General features: G+C 36.9%; 1 protein-coding gene across 1 annotated transcript in view; it reads left to right on the forward strand.

Moving 5' to 3' along the window:
- Positions 1 to 16,389, forward strand: part of PNPT1 (polyribonucleotide nucleotidyltransferase 1) — a 43,817-nt gene that overhangs the window by 23,107 nt on the left and 4,321 nt on the right. Inside the window, exons 14-25 of the mRNA XM_081101456.1 lie at positions 3,357 to 3,427; positions 4,660 to 4,696; positions 7,737 to 7,803; positions 7,883 to 7,972; positions 10,640 to 10,693; positions 12,986 to 13,092; positions 13,533 to 13,604; positions 13,696 to 13,759; positions 14,179 to 14,262; positions 14,568 to 14,651; positions 15,800 to 15,906; positions 15,994 to 16,049. Coding sequence (XP_080957582.1) covers positions 3,357 to 3,427; positions 4,660 to 4,696; positions 7,737 to 7,803; positions 7,883 to 7,972; positions 10,640 to 10,693; positions 12,986 to 13,092; positions 13,533 to 13,604; positions 13,696 to 13,759; positions 14,179 to 14,262; positions 14,568 to 14,651; positions 15,800 to 15,906; positions 15,994 to 16,049 — 893 coding nt within the window. The remainder of the gene's footprint in view (positions 1 to 3,356; positions 3,428 to 4,659; positions 4,697 to 7,736; positions 7,804 to 7,882; positions 7,973 to 10,639; positions 10,694 to 12,985; positions 13,093 to 13,532; positions 13,605 to 13,695; positions 13,760 to 14,178; positions 14,263 to 14,567; positions 14,652 to 15,799; positions 15,907 to 15,993; positions 16,050 to 16,389) is intronic.

The following is a 16,389-nucleotide window of genomic DNA, read 5'->3' on the forward strand; positions in this document are numbered from 1 at the left end:
TGGGTATAAAGTGGTGTATCATTGTTTTCATTTGTGTTGCCCTAATTATGAGTGAGATATTCTATAATAATAAAAGCATAATATGCAAATTGACTGAACAACCAAACAGCAGAATGACCATCTGGATGACCATGCTATGACACGCACTGGTGCTAGGCCAGATTGGTCGGGAGGCCCCACCATCGCCCCACGAGTGCCCCGCAGAGGGAGGCCCAGGCCACCAGCCGGTAGGGCAATCAATCGGAGGGGCTCCGCGATCACACCTAAGAGGGAGGCCCAGGCCACCCTCTGCAGGGCGATCAATCAGAGGGCTCTGCGATCAATCGCCCCGCAGAGGGAGGCCCAGGCTACCCGGCCAGCAGCGCTGCAAGAGGGCAAAGCCGGGCTGAGGGACATCCCCCAAGAACCCCCCTTTGCCGAGTGCACAAATTTCATGCACTTGGCCTCTAGTCTTATATAATAGCCAGTCAATATGGTCACTGTATAAACCATACCCTGGGGGTTGTACACCTCTAGGACCCTATTTTCATATAGTGTCCCTGGAGCTGTGTGCAAAGTGGTAGCACTGGTTCAGGTTTGCTCTTTTTTGGTTTATCTGTTCATATTCTTTGGGCATTTTTTTTCAGTATGGTTAACTGTCTTTTTTCTGCTATTTTTCAGTGATTTTTTAAGTGTTTCATATGTTACTCCTTTCTATAACCAGAATTTGTATGTATTATCTCCCTCTTTCTCATATGCCTTTTAACTTTGTTTGTGGTAGCCTACTATATGTCTACTACTGTATGTCTACAGTGAACCTGAAATCTTTAGTTTTGATGTAATTAATCCTTCCCTATTCAACTTTTGTGGTTTGTGTTTTTCAAGTCATATTTAGAAATTTCCTTCCTTACCCCAAAGTCACAAAAATATGCACTTACTTTCTTGTCTATTAATATTATAGTTTTAGCTTTTAAATTTAGACCATTAATCTATCTTGGAGTTTATTCCTGCACATGGTGCAAGGTGGAAACCTCCAGAATGAGCCAATTTTACAAAACTATTTTTTAGTATTTCATTTTTTTCCCATTGATTTGCAATGTCACCTTATTTTCAAAGTTTACAAATACATTTTGAAATACATCTCCCTCCATTTTTCTATGAGTTTCCTGGCCCATTTTCAAATTGTTTTAATTATTATCATCTTAGTATATCTTAATATATGAAAAGCAAATCCTTGTTTATTCTCCCCTCTCCTTCGATTATTATCTTAGGTATTATGTTACATTTGTGCCTTCGTTTGAATTTTACTATTATATCAAGTTCTGAAAAATATTTAGATTTAAATTTCACTGAATTTATGAATTCATTTGAGAAATGATATTTTTACAATTTAAATCACAGTCTTTACAATGAATATAGTCTACCTCACTTTTGAGTCAGGTTTTTTTTATGCCTTTTAATAAAGTTTTTTAAATAACTCCATTAGGATATTATACATACTTTTGCTAACCGTTCTGACACTCTCTGCCTTTTAATTGGACTTAGTCCATTAATGTTCAGTTTAAGTAGTGATGTGATTGAACTTAGGTCTGTTATTTCATTATTAGTTTTGTTTGGCCCCTCTGTTTTTGTTTTGCTGTTCTTTCTGACTTCTTTTTGGATTAATCAGGTATTTTTTTTAAATTTCATTTTAATTTGTCTATTTGCATTTTAGCTATACCTCTGCATTTTTCAGTGGTTACCATAGAGATTACAATATACAACTTTAACTTTTCAGTCTTTCTAGAGTTAATTTTGTACCACTTCACATAAAATGAGGAAGTTTGCAACAATTTAGGTCTATTTATCCCTTCTTCCATTCTTTATACTGTAGTTGGCTTATGAGCTACATCTACATGTTATAAACTCTACAAGGCTATGTTAAAACTTTTATTTCAGTCATATGTATTTTAAAGAAGGTAAGAGGGAAAGATTTTTTTTCTATATATTTACCTTTTCTAATACTTTTTATTTCTTCCTGAAGATCCATGTTTACAACTAGTCCTCTGTTAGTATTGTCCTGTGGGTTTTCTGACAATTCAAATAAGTTTATTTGAAATGTCTTTATTTTGCATTTAAACACAAAGAATCCTTTTGCTGGATATAGATTTTGTGTTTTGGAGTGGTGGGTTTTTTTTGGGGGGAGGGATTGTTTGTTTGTTTTGCACATAAAAATGTTCCAATGGAGTCTTCCCCTCCATTTTCAGCTGATAAAAAGTTGGGACTCATTCAAATCATTGTTCATTGTACGTTATTGTTATCTTCTGGGTGCTTTCAGGATATTGTCTTTGGTTTTCAGCAGTATGACTGTGAACAGTATGGTTTTCTTTGTATTTATCCTGCTAACAGTTTCCTGAGCTTGAACCTATAAATTTGTCTTTCATTTAACTTGAGAAATTTCAGCCATAATTTCTTCAAATATTTTTTGGTATCTCACTCTCTTTTCTCTCCTTCTGGGATTGCAAGTACATCTGTTAGTCCTCTTGAAATTGTCCCACAGGTCCCTGAGACTATGTTCTTCCTCCATTCCTTCTATTCTTTAGATTGGGCAATTTCTATTAATCTGTCTTCTTGTTCACTGACTCTTGTTATCTCCTTTCATTTATGAGATAACATTTTTCAGTTCTAGAATTTCCATTTGGGTTTTTTTTATGTCCTTGAATATAATAGCTATTGAAAGTCCTTGTCTGTTAATCTAACAGGGGTGGGCAAACTTTTTGACTCGAGGGCCACAATGGATCGGAGGGCCGGAACAAAAGCATGGATGGAGTGTTTGTGTGAACTAATATAAATTCAAAGTAAACATCATTACATAAAAGGGTACGGTCTTTTTTTTTTTTTTTTTTAGTTTTATTCATTTCAAACGCTGGCTGTAGTTTGCCCACGGCACATCTGAATTAGCTCAGGGTCAATCTCTATTCATTGTCTTTTTCTCTTGAGGATGGGTCCCATTTCCTATTTTTTTGTAGGTTGTATCCTGAATGTTTTGAATGATATATTGTAGAGTCTCTGGGTTATGTTAAGTCCCTTCAAAGAAGATTAATTTTTTTAATGCAATTTTATTGGCTGGACCTTCATTGAGGCTTTCTTTATGGTCAGGTTTTATGAATATTTCTTCCTCCTCCCCTAGCACTTCTAGTACAATGCTTTACATATGTACTCTATGTGATATTAGACCTTCGGGTTATTGATGATTATTGTATTAAGTACCATGTGTAGATTTGTATAGATTATACTTATCCCATTTCTTTAAGAGCTAATTGGGTTCTTCAGATATTTCTCATTTTCATCTTTGCCATTAGTAAACTAAAGCCTGACAAATTTTGTTTCTTCTTTAGGTGTTTTGTACTGTCACATTTGATTCATTAGAATCCAGTATTAAGTCAGACCGAATTATGACAGCTATGAAGTAAGTTATGTTTTTAGGTTATGATGTCCCCATGTATAATTGAAGCTCATGTGGTATATTATTATTCATTATTACTTTTTAAGACCTGTACCTCTCTACTTTTTTCTATTTACATAATTGTAATTTCAAGGGACTTTTTATATTGTCTAACTCATTGGTCAAAACAAATATTGGTAAAGAATTTAATTCTTTAATATGGGTACATTTAGTTTATTCTCTGTCTCTAGAACCATTCCTCAGGACACATTTCCGAGTTAATCTTGAATGGATAGATTTTTCTGTTACGAAGAAGAGAGCAAGTAAAAAGCAGGAATCCAGTTGCTGAAATGAATCTGATGGCTGTTACTAAATGATAAAACCTTGTCTAATTCCAGGGCACATTTGAATTTGTGTTCAGAAATACTTGGCTCTCTTCTGCTCCTAAAACATCAGCAATAAAATCCTGTTGGCCAATTTCATATGATAAGAATCTATATTACAATACCCACTAGCATTACTGCATCAACGTCCTAGGACTCATGGCCACCATAGCTCTTTCTTTTCTCAGTGCCTAACAGGGTTGCTTCCCTTTCCCTGGTTAAGGGTTTTGAAAGACTATAGGACTGCCTCCCCCTTCCTACTGCCCAACTGATGAGGATAATCCCCTGTATCTTCATGATAGCATCACTAATTGTTTTTCATGTATCTAATAAAATTGACAGTGAAGCTGTTAGTATAAGATTGGAATGTTCATCATAATCATAATCCTTTGGAAGAGCTCTTATACTTTGTATTATAAATTCTCATCTGGGCCAAAACTGGGTTGCCCTGCTCTTCTTCACACTGACTCTTTTTTTAAGGAGCCAGCACAGCTTCAAACTCTGAAAAGATCTTTGCCTGTCAAATCAGTTACTGATCTTCAATTCACATTTTTGACTGGGAGAAAGATCCTTAGACTTAACTAATGACTTTATAACATTTATGATTCTCCCAATAGTTAATACTTTAAAAGATGGTTTTAGTATTCAAATCTGGATATTTAAGTGCAAAACTGTCTTCCTAAATCTGTGCAGAATTCAATCATTAGCCCCAGAAAAAATACTGTCTCTGACATCCTTCTAATTCTCCTCGTTTTCAGTTTCAGACCAACTCTCTAATACCCAATTGTGTTGTTTTTTAAATCCCTTTTAATTGTTTATTGAAATAATTTTGTATCTGTATAATGGTTTGAATATTCTGCTTTTTGTTTGTAGTGGAATAAAAGATAAAAATTTCATGCTGCACTATGAGGTAAGGTGAATTTTTTATTATTAAAATATTTTATGAAAAATGTTTAGGATACAGCAAAGTTGAAAGAATTTTACAATGAATATCTGTATACCCACTACCTAGGTTCTACCATTTACATTTTACTATGCTAGTTTTATCATATGTCTGTTAAGGTGGATTTGGGGACTTTTACTTTGTTGCATACAGAAGGGATTTAGAAAGATAAGTAGTAGCTTTCCAATTAGCAACTTCTGTTCTGAGTCATACATTAAAGTATAGTAGGCAATACTGTTTTAGTCAAGAAAGAGTTGTACTTATTCACATGTGTCAAACAACAATTGGGCTTTTCAAATACAGTGGGGCCCTGACTTACGAGTTTAATTCGTTCCGTGACGGAGCTCATAACTCAAATTACTCGTATGTCAAATCAATTTTCACCATTACAATGACACGTGATGCTGGGCTGATGTTGTGGCATTCACTGTGACGTTTGCTGCGCCAACTAGCGGTGGGGTATCTGAAGCTGGCTCGTAACCCGAATTTTAGCTCGCAACTCAAAGCAAAAATTCCGCTGAGAGAGACGGCTCGTATCTCGAAAAACTCATTAGTCGGGACACTCATAAGTCAAGGCCCCACTATACCTCAACTAGCAAATTACCTTCTCTCTTATACATTTATATGGTCATATTTTTACTCAGTTGATTAGCAGTCAAAGAACTGATGTATTTAATATTAAAGCACTTTATATGAAATTAGTACATTTAATTGAGTTTGTGATTGACTTTATTCACAACTTATTGTAAAGGACCAGACATGACATATAATACTTTAATTTTATTATTTAAAGCATAGACACTGGAAGGCTATTGTAAAACAGCAAGTCACTTCACCTTTGAGTGACTGTTGTTGGCTTCCCCAAATCCCAATATCTCAATTTTGGTGAACCTATTATAATTAATAGAGAACATTTCATGTAATATGTGCTAGAAAATATCCATAAACCTGGTGACTTTCACAAATCAGGTGTCCCTTATAAATGTCCTTTTGTGGATATACCCAAGTGCTATAGAAGCACATATAGCAATCTTTTTTAAAAGGGCAGCTCTGGCCGAAACCGGTTTGGCTCAGTGGATAGAGCGTCAGCCTGCGGACTGAAAGGTCCCAGGTTCGATTCCGGTCAGGGGCATGTACCTGGGTTGCGGGCATGTCCCCGGTGGGAGATGTGCAGGAGGCAGCTGATCGATGTTTCTCTCTCATCGATGTTTCTAACTCTCTATCTCTCTCCCTTCCTCTCTGTAAAAAAATCAATAAAATATATTTAAAAATAAAAAAATAAAAAAAATAAAAAAAAATAAAAGGGCAGCTCTGAAATGTGTAGCTCTAGCTGATAATTGGGAAAGAGGTAGGGTAGGGCGTAGGACATGACTATGGGCTATGTTGTATCATCACATTTTTTAAATAGTTTTATTGTAAAGTAAAATACAGGTAATGAAAACCATGTAAAACGACATAGGGTTTAATGAGTTTTTATAAGGCAGGCACTCATGTAACTTCCACCCAAATCAGAAAATAGAATGTTACCATTCCACATTTTTCATCCCAGTCTCAACACCCTTTGTCCCCTAAAAGTAACTACTCTCCTGAGTTTTCTATAATCACTGCCTTGTGTTTTTAGTGTACATCCCTAGCTACTATAGTTTAGTATTGCACATTTAAAAATTTTGGTATTTCAAGTCTCTTTTAACCCACAGATTTCTCCTTCATTACATTCATTTCTTTATAATCTGTCTGAGGCCTCAGAGCCATTTGAACTATAGAATTCACCAGTCAGGGTGGTGCTGCACTCATGGTGCAGTTCAGGACGTTCCTCTGTCCTCCTATCTCCTGCAAATTGACTGCTAAATCCAGAACTTAATCAGATTCCTTTAATTCATCACTCCTTAAAAATATTTTGTTTCAAAAAACTGGAATTCCAGATTTTTATGGTTAATTTCCCAATTTTTTAAATGATCACAACTAATTCATATCCCTTAAGACAACATAATCCTATATAATAAAAGGGTAATATGCAAATCGACCAAATGGCGGAACAACTGGTCACTATGATGCGCACTGACCACCAGGGGGCAGATGCTCAATGCAGGAGCTGCCCCTTGGTGGTCAGTGTGCTCCCACACAGGGAGCTCCGCTCAGCCAGAAGCCAGGCTGACAGCTGGTGAGCGCAGCAATGATGGCAGGAGCCTCTCCCACCTCTGTAGCAGTGCTAAGGATATCTGACTGACAGCTTAGGCCTGCTCCCTGTGAGCCGTCAGTCGGACGTCCCCCAATGGCTCGCAGACTGCGAAAGGGCGCAGGCCGGGCTGAGGGACTCCCCCACCCCACCCCCAAGTGCACAAATGTCATGCACTGGGCCTCTGGTAATCAAATAAAAGTTTACAACCTCTGTCTAAAGTAAAACCCTTACTGGAAAAGATCTGTTTCCTCCAGTGTGGATTTTTTTTTTAATCTGGCCTTGTTTGTTTTGGGGTGTTTTTTTTTGGTCATATTATAAAAATATATTTTGCCCTGACCATTGTGGCTTAGTTGGTTGGAGTATTTTCTGATAGACCAAGGGGTCACATGTTCAGTTTCTGCTCAGGGCACATACCTAAGTTGCAGTCAGATCCCAGCTGGGCGAGTATTGGAGGGAGGCAATGTTTGTTTCTCTTACAGCAGTGTTTCTTTTTTCTTTCCTCTCTCCCTCTTCCTTCCTGTCTATAAAAATAATAAGAAAACATATTCTCAGGTGAAAAAATATATACTTGTTATTGTTAATAATTTAAAACTATTCACTTCCTACCTGATTCACAATACACTAGAAATACCTGCTTTTAGCAATATAGTGTATATATGGATGTCCAGACATTTTCTCTGTGTGTGTATGTATCTATATTCTTTTTTTATTTTAACAAATTGGAAGTCTACAGTTTTGTAACTTGTTTTATTATTTTGGTAATATATCTTGGATATCTTTCCATGTCAGTCATATATGTATGTGGGTTTGTTTTGTTTTGTTTTTAAGTTTCCTCCTTATGCAACAAATGAAATTGGCAAAGTCACTGGTGTAAATAGAAGAGAACTTGGGCATGGTGAGTACAAATTTGTAAACTTATATGGTATTCTTACAGAGACATTTTTTTTTGCTCATTATTTTTTATTCTAATTTAGGTGCTCTTGCTGAGAAAGCTCTGTATCCTGTTATTCCCAAAGATTTTCCTTTCACCATAAGAGTCACATCTGAAGTCCTGGAGTCAAATGGTATGACATTGAAATATATTTTTCCTAGTCAAAAAGATCAGATTCCCTGTTATATTCTTTTTTTTAAATATAGTTTTTATTGATTTCAGAGAGGGAGGGAGGAGAGAGAGAGAAACATCAATGATGACAAAGAATCATCAACTGGCTGCCTCCTACACGCCCCCTACTGGGGATTGAGCCCTGACCCCAAGCATGCCCTTGACTGGAATTGAACCCAAGACCTTTCAGTCCACAGGTTGATGCTCTATCCACTGAGCCAAACCAGCTAGGGCACCCTTGTTATATTCCTAACTTTTCAGAACTAATATTACATTGTTTATTATACAGTGTGTTTAGTTAATCATAGACTTGACTGAATCTGTTCTATCTAATTAGATGTTTTGAAAACAATGTTAAAACAAATATTTCTCTCTATCTGTTACTAGAGGCCAGGTGCACGAAATTCATGTACTTGGGGTGGGGAGGTCCCTCAGCCCAGCCTGCGCCCTCTTGTAGTCTGGGACCCCTCACTCCTTACCGCCTGCCTGCTCACTGCTCCTTACTGTTAGGCTTGCTGCTCCTTAGCGCTACCAAGGAGGCGGAAGAGGCTCCCACCACCACTGCTGCACTCGCCAGCCATGAGCCCGGCCTCTGGCTGAGTGGTGCTCCCCCTGTGGGAGTGCATTGACCACGGGGGCAGCTCTTGCATTGAGCGTCTGCCCCCAGGTGGTCAGTGCACATCATAGCGACCAGTCGTTCCACCGTTCGGTCGATTTGCATATTAAGTTTTTAATAAAAAGCTAATATGCAAATCGACCGAACGGTGGAACAACCAAACTGGTCACTATGACGTGTGCTGACATCAGGGGGCGTGCACAGAACATGGTGGGTGTTGGCCACGGTGGGATGGTGGAGCAGGTGACGGGGACACCAGACCAAGGTGGGGCGCCAGTTACTGCCATCGGGGTGAGCCTCTGGTGGTTACTGAAAATTCTTTGCTCCCGTGGGCTGTGGTCCTGCCTGGCGCTTGCACCTGCTGCCGGCGCCGGCCCTGCTCACACCCGCTGCCAGTGCCGTAGCCACCGCTCACACCCACTGCCAGCATCCGGCACTGTCCCCGATCACTCGGTGCTGTCAGCTGTGCAAGCAGTGGCTGCCAGCCCCAATCACCCCTCAGACTTCTCCACCTCCCCCTGCTCCTGAGGGGAGATCAATTGGGGCCGACAGCCGCCTCTCGTACCCACTGCCGGCAACAGCCCCGCTCACACCCACTGCCAGCACCGGCCCTGCTCACAACCGCAGTCGCTGCCTGGTGCCGGTTCCAATCGCTTGGCGCCATCAGCGGGTGTGAGCAGTGGCTGCTGGCCTTGATTGCCCCTGAGGGCTTCTCCACCTCCCCCAGCTCCTGGGGTGATAGGGCAGCAGCTGCCACTCACAGCCGCTGATAGCACAGCTCCACTCGCACCCGCTGCTGGCACTGGCCCCAATAGCTCTGCACCTTCAGCGGGTGTGAGCAGGGCAGGTGCCATCAACGCGTGGGAAGGGCAGGAGGAGCGGGAGCGGGACTGTTGGCAGACTGGAAGAGGAGGCTGCGGTGGGAGGAGCCTGGCCAGGGGCATGGAGGATGGGCCAAGACCCACCCCTATGCCTACCACAGCCTCACAGTCCACAGTTCCTTTCAAGGTGCACAAATTCGTGCATGAGCCCCTAGTATAGGATAAAAAATCCAGTTTGGGTTGCTTCTTTATTTTCACAAACCACAGAGCAAGGGCCAAAACTGAGTGATCCATTAGGCAAGGGGCACAGATATAAGTAGACCCCACAGAGAGAGGCTAGGTCAGTGATGGCGAACCTATGACACAAGTGTCAGAGGTGACACGCAAACTCATTTTTTTGGTTGATTTTTCTTTGTTAAATGGCATTTAAATATATAAAATAAATATCAAAAATATAAGTCTTTGTTTTACTATGGTTGCAAATATCAAAAAACTTCTATATATGACACAGCACCAGAGTTAAGTTAGGGTTTTTCAAAATGCTGCCACACTGAGCTCAAAAGGTTTGCCATCACTGGGCTAGGTTAAAAGGTCAAATTTAAATTTTTTTAAAAATCAGTCCATAGGTCAAGGCAAGGTAAGTCATTAAAGGCAGAAAGGGTACAGAATTCTCAAAGATGTAGCAGACATAGATCAGGTGGTCATAGATTTTTTTTTTTTTTTAAGCAAAATAAAGCAAGCTCAGAACTTAAACTAGAGACTGTTTTTTACTGGGTGTGGTTAGGCTCCTGCTTATGGTCCAGTGGGAGAGCCAAAGCCCTGTATCTTTAACTACTTCTGACTAAGCAACAAAAGAGGCATGCTAGTGGTTCTGGGAGGATTCTTAAAATCAGAATCGCTAGCACTGCTCTCTGATGATGAAAATTTTCAATTTCTTTGCTCTTCATTGATGGACCGAATTTACTTCAATTTAAATTTAGTAGCCACATACAGCTAAAAGCTATCATATATGCATCTTTATAGTTCATGATTTAAGAGAGCTTTCCTTAAGTGCTTTTAAAAAGTTGAAAAAATTATTAAATTTTGTATTATAATTGAGTATTTATAAGGAAATAACCAGAACCAATTATTTTGTGTACATATGTATTTTTTAAATCAGTATATTATAAAGCAAATATTTTTCTTTTTGTAGGATCATCTTCTATGGCATCTGCATGTTGTGGAAGTTTAGCATTAATGGATGCAGGTAAAAGAATTATGTCTCAAAACTTCTAATGCTTTATTATACAGTACTTGGTTAGTATAAAATATAAGATTTCTTTCAAATTGAATATTTATTAGTAAGACTTAGAGAAGTCATATTACAACTTACCAAACCAGGCCAGAAGCAAAGTAGTCACAAATATCTGCTGGCATTCCTATTTTTTTGGCTAAAAGCAATACACTGAAATTGTTTACTTGCCCTTGGTGACCCAGTAAGCTTTCTCACCTTCCAAAAGGTGGAGAGCTCCACCTTTCACTAAAGTTGATTCCAGTAGTAGGACTGATAAGGGAAAATAACCATGTAATCATCCAGCCACTTTGTATAAGTTATGAGAAGAACAGTGCCACTCGTAGAGTGTACACATAATTTTAAGAAGGAAGACTACAAGTGGTTAAATATAATCTTTGAATCTGAAACACTAAAAGGGAAAGAGTCAAAAACTTAAGAGTTTCTAATAACAATTATTGCCAAATAGTCACTAATGATGCTATTCGAGAAAGAAAAAGGAATTTAAAGTCACTCAAGAGGCCACACAAGGAGTTCCCCTATAAGTTTACACATTTACAGTACAAGTATGAAAGATAGGACAACCTATCGAAGGACAAAATAAAAGAATGGTGTGAATATATAACATTATCTAGGGAGATTAAAATTTAAGCCAAAGGGAAAAAAGTTAAAAGCAATTAAAGGTGTTTTTCTAGTTGTGTTCCATGGAAGGGAAACAATCTGATATTTAAGGTAACTAGTAGAATACTATTCCTATTTTCACCTTCAGGCATTCATTCAACACATCTTTATTGTATGCCACCCTTGTACCAAGCACTGATCTTAGTAGGACACAAAACAAAGTCCCTGTCCTTGTGGAGCTTGCATTCATCAGTCTTCTAATCTCAGTTTGGAAAACACAGAACAAATTTTGAAAAAGGTGAACTGAAAAGAGATTATAAGAGCTTTCAACTGTTTTAAATGAATTCAGATCTTTTGATTTAGACAAGAATCCATCCCAAGTATGATGAGTACTTCAAGATGAGATAACTGAAGTGTTTGAGAAATCACAGAGTCGTTAGTATACCAAAGACACAAAAAGTTCTTACTTCTGAAAGCAAAGAAAGGTATTTTCTATAAAGTATAACTCAGTGAACCTGAAAGTGACCCTCAGCAAGACTCTTAAGTACACTATAAAAAGAATGGTTTATAAGGATTTTGTAAGGGACGAGGGCTGTGGAGAGTAGGAACCAGAGAAAGTCAAAATAAGTCATGCCATAGTAAACTAATATTTTGTTTTCAAAAATATTACTAGATTTGGAGTGAGGAGGGAGGGTACTGCTTATGCATTGTATCTAAAGTTCAGCCTTTATGATCTTTGTATAAATAATGCAGAAATTGAAACTGGATGCTAGGTGCACATTTCATAACTGGTTGAAGGATGAGCAAAGGGGATTTGTTAATCTGATGGGTCAGTAGGAGAAGGGTCTCAAGTGTAATACTTCAGGATGTGTCATCCTAAACCTTGTTCTTTTCACTATCTTTGTTCATGAGTTAACTAAGAACACAGGCCTACCAATAAAAAGGATACTGATAGAAACCAATGAATGCATAAGTAAATGGAACAATAAATTGAAGTCTGTGTCTCCTTCCCTCCTTCCCCCTCTAAAATCAATCAACAAATAAAAGAGTTAAGATTACTATCATTAGAGAGAGCTTTGTGCTAAAAAAGAATTATTACTTGTTAGAATTGTTTTTAAGGGGCTTTTATTGTATGTTTAAGAAAAATGAGGTAGTTAGATAACTTATTAAGATCTTTCCACCCAGTGTGACTCAATTGGTTGAAAGATTGCTGGTTTGATTCCTGGTCAAGGCACATGCCCAGGTTTCAGGCTCAATCCCTGGTGGTGGTGGGGGGGGGGGGGGGGGGACATGCAGGAGGCAGCCAATCATATTTAACTCTCACATAAATGTTTCTCTGTCTCTCCCTCCTTCTCCCTTCCTCTCTCTCTCAAAAATCAATTTGAAAATCTTAAAAAAAAAGGAAGGGGGGGGGGTGCGGGATCTGTAACCAGAACCCAGAAGGAGTCAAATACCAAAGGACACAGCCAGGTAGGGTGACCTCAGAAGGAGGGAAATCTTTTTTTAAAAAGACCTTTCCAAATTAGTTTCGGTGACTGTCAATTTAGAATACCATCCACTTACATTAAAATAAATGTCAACAGAATGATAAATGTATGTGTTAGGCTGATGTATCTATCACACAGAAGTTCTTTCTCTCAATTACAGGGGTTCCTATTTCATCTGCTGTCGCGGGTGTGGCAGTAGGATTGGTGACCAAAAACAATCCTGATAAGGATGAAATAGAAGATTATCGTTTGCTAACAGATATTCTGGCAAGTATATTCACATTTTCCAATACTTAATTGTAAAGATTATACATACTTTACAAGCATCTTTGCTTAAAAGAATGCTAGGACTCAAGATATAGAAGTCCTTGTTCTTGATTTCCTCCTCTACATTTTCTCCTTGTTTTTTATAGGATGTGAGTTAAAAATATATGTTACATATAAATATCCATAGTTTAGCTCACTTTAGGATAATCATAAATTAATCCTCATGCTTTTAGGGAAAAACATGATCTAAAAAGAGTGATTTTTCAGATGAAATATTTGTAACTTAAAAGTCACAAATTGGAAGCAGTTAAAATATGTGTGTCATCTTAGAGGACACAGTTTACTATATCTAAAGCTATTTTTTAAAATTTCTCTACAATGACAATGAGTGAATTTTGTTTGTATTTAAAACTAAATCATAATTTCTTAAATTCCTTAAGGGAATTGAAGATTACAATGGTGACATGGATTTCAAAATAGCCGGCACTAATAAGGGAATAACTGCATTACAGGTATTTTTTTAAACCGATTTTGTTTCATTTTTATAATATTTAATAATGTCGTGAATCAGTATTTATATAATATTTGGCTTTTCCTTATTAGGCTGATATTAAATTACCTGGAATACCATTAAAAATTGTAATGGAGGCCATTCAACAAGCCTCAGGTAAGCCAAGCCAGTGTGCCTCATTCTTCTTTCATCATTATCTACTTTGTTAATGGAACTCTAATTCCTAGTAGGCTTATTATAAAAAATAGGCTTATTAGAAAGCATTGCTTTAGAAAATGAAATTTCATGTAACACCCTCGATCAAGAAGTATTAAGTTATTAGACACATAACTAACCGCCAAAGTGTGGGGCCACTAAAAATTCAAATTTTTCAAATTAACTAACTTTCTAAGATAATAATAATAATAGAGAAGGAAATACAAGTAGAATTGTCAAGGTAACAAATGTGAAGAGCTTTTATTATTAAGCTAAAAAATTTGAATTTTATGCCATAAAAACTAAGACAACTGTTGCTATAACTTATCATATTTAGTTTATGTAGTTATTATTTTTATTATGTTTTTAATCTCTCCTAGTGGCAAAGAAGGAGATACTACAGATTATGAACAAAGTTATTTCAAAGCCTCGGGCATCTAGAAAAGAAAATGGACCTGTTATAGGTAATAAAATTATTACTGATTTCATAAGATAAATGTTAATATATGAAAGTATATTATTATTTTTCAATATTTGTAACTCCATACACAAAACAAATCTATTTTGAAACTTTTATGATTTAAATGCTTTAAATTTGGGGGAATATTGATATTAGAACTTTCAGTAATTTTAATCAGTAGCAAATTGTTTTCTATTTCATACTGAAATATTTGTACATGTATCTAGGCCAAAAAACTCTTAAGTAACCAGGACATGTTTTAGATTCATATATGTATTTATTTATATTTTTGTCTATACTACATTTCAGAAACTGTTCAGGTTCCATTATCAAAACGAGCAAAATTTGTTGGACCAGGTGGATATAATTTAAAAAAACTTCAGGCTGAAACAGGTAAGTGTTATATGAAGTTTGGGTTTTTTATGTAATGCTAGGCCATGTAAGTTTGTCACTTCATTTCTATTGCGTTGCTCTAAAAATATATGTTTGGAAAATGAGAGGAAGACCAAAAGAAAAGAATATAACATAGATATGGCTTTACTGTAAGTTTTCTGTATGCCTATTAATAAATTAGCAAATGATCATCCTTAACTGTCTTCAAGAAAGATGACCTAGAATTCCTAGTTTTTTTGCAACAATTTAAAATCAAGTATTTAGAAAAATGTTTAGTTTTTTCACTTTAGAGTTCTGCTTTAATTTTCTCTTACAATTACTTCTGCCATTTTTCACATAGCGTTACTCTTATTTTTAAATAGTAAGTGTAAAAAAATAAAAAATAAAGAGTAAGTGTAGGAATAGTAAGCTTTAATTTGTTTTTTTTCTGAAAGCAATCTTTGGGTTACCTAGTACTTACCAGCTTTGAGATTATTGAAGGAGAGTGAGGAGAGTCACCTTAGCCAGTTAAGATTGAGAAACTGACATGATTTCTTCCCTTATCCACTGTTCACCACTCTAAAGGATAAAAGGGAGAGAGAAGAAAAGTTGAAGAAAGAATTCTACTATTGTCTTTACTCATAATTAAGAGAGCAAAACTAGCCGAAACCGGTTTGGCTCAGTGGATAGAGCGTTGGCCTGCGGACTGAAGGGTCCCGGGTTCGATTCCGATCAAGGGCATGTACCTGGGTTGCGGGCACATCCCCAGTGGGAGATGTGCAGGAGGCAGCTAATTGATGTTTCTCTCTCATCGATGTTTCTAGCTCTCTCTCTCCCTTCCTCTCTGTAAAAAATCAATAAAAAAACATTAAAAAAAAAAAAGAGAGAGCAAAACTAAAATCTCCAAAATTAGAACTTGCATGCTTTATCCCACCAGATTATGGGCTGCAAGAAAGAGGGGATATTGGCTAGCACAATCTGGCTACATACCAGAGATGCAGGGTCTATTTGTTGGTAAATAAATCCCTTCATTCCTAAAGCATTGATTAAACATAGCACAACCCTGCCCAGCTACTTCCAGGTCACTTTCCTCGACTCACATCTTTTTAGACTAATCTCCACTGGAATGAGCAAATTAACTTTAATATGTTAAATTATCTTTTTAAAAGGTGTAACCATTAGTCAGATAGATGAAGAAACATTTTCTATATTTGCACCGATACCCAGTGCTATGCATGAAGCAAGAGACTACATTATGGAAATCTGCAAAGATGATGTAAGTATGGATCTTATAACAGTTATTTTTTTCTACTTTTTGTTACTGTTTTCTTAATGAATCTTATGGCTTATTTTGCACTTACAGCAAGAGCAGCAATTGGAATTTGGAGCAGTATATACCGCAACAATAACTGAAATCAGGTAATTTCAAGTAATATGTTTTATTGGTTTTTTTAATAAGATTTATATTATAAGATTCATATATGTTTGCTTTATTTATTTAGAAGTTATGTTTAGAGTATATGTCAGTTACCATATAATCATTAATTATTTTAAGGTATAAATTTATTTTCTACATCAGTTTGTAGATTTTCAGTAACATGGTTCTGTAATTACAAATTATAATAATAGATTCTTCTGAATAGTTTAACCAAATTTCCCATCTTTTTAATTTTCCCAATAAACAGTTAACAAACCCAAAATAGACTATTAGCAATATTTAATTTTTCTTTCCTTTTGCTTTTTCTTTCTTTGGTATTTT

This window comes from Myotis nattereri (genome assembly GCF_964212035.1).
Source record: "Myotis nattereri genome assembly, chromosome: 10".
In the NCBI taxonomy this organism is placed as follows: Eukaryota; Metazoa; Chordata; class Mammalia; order Chiroptera; family Vespertilionidae; genus Myotis; species Myotis nattereri.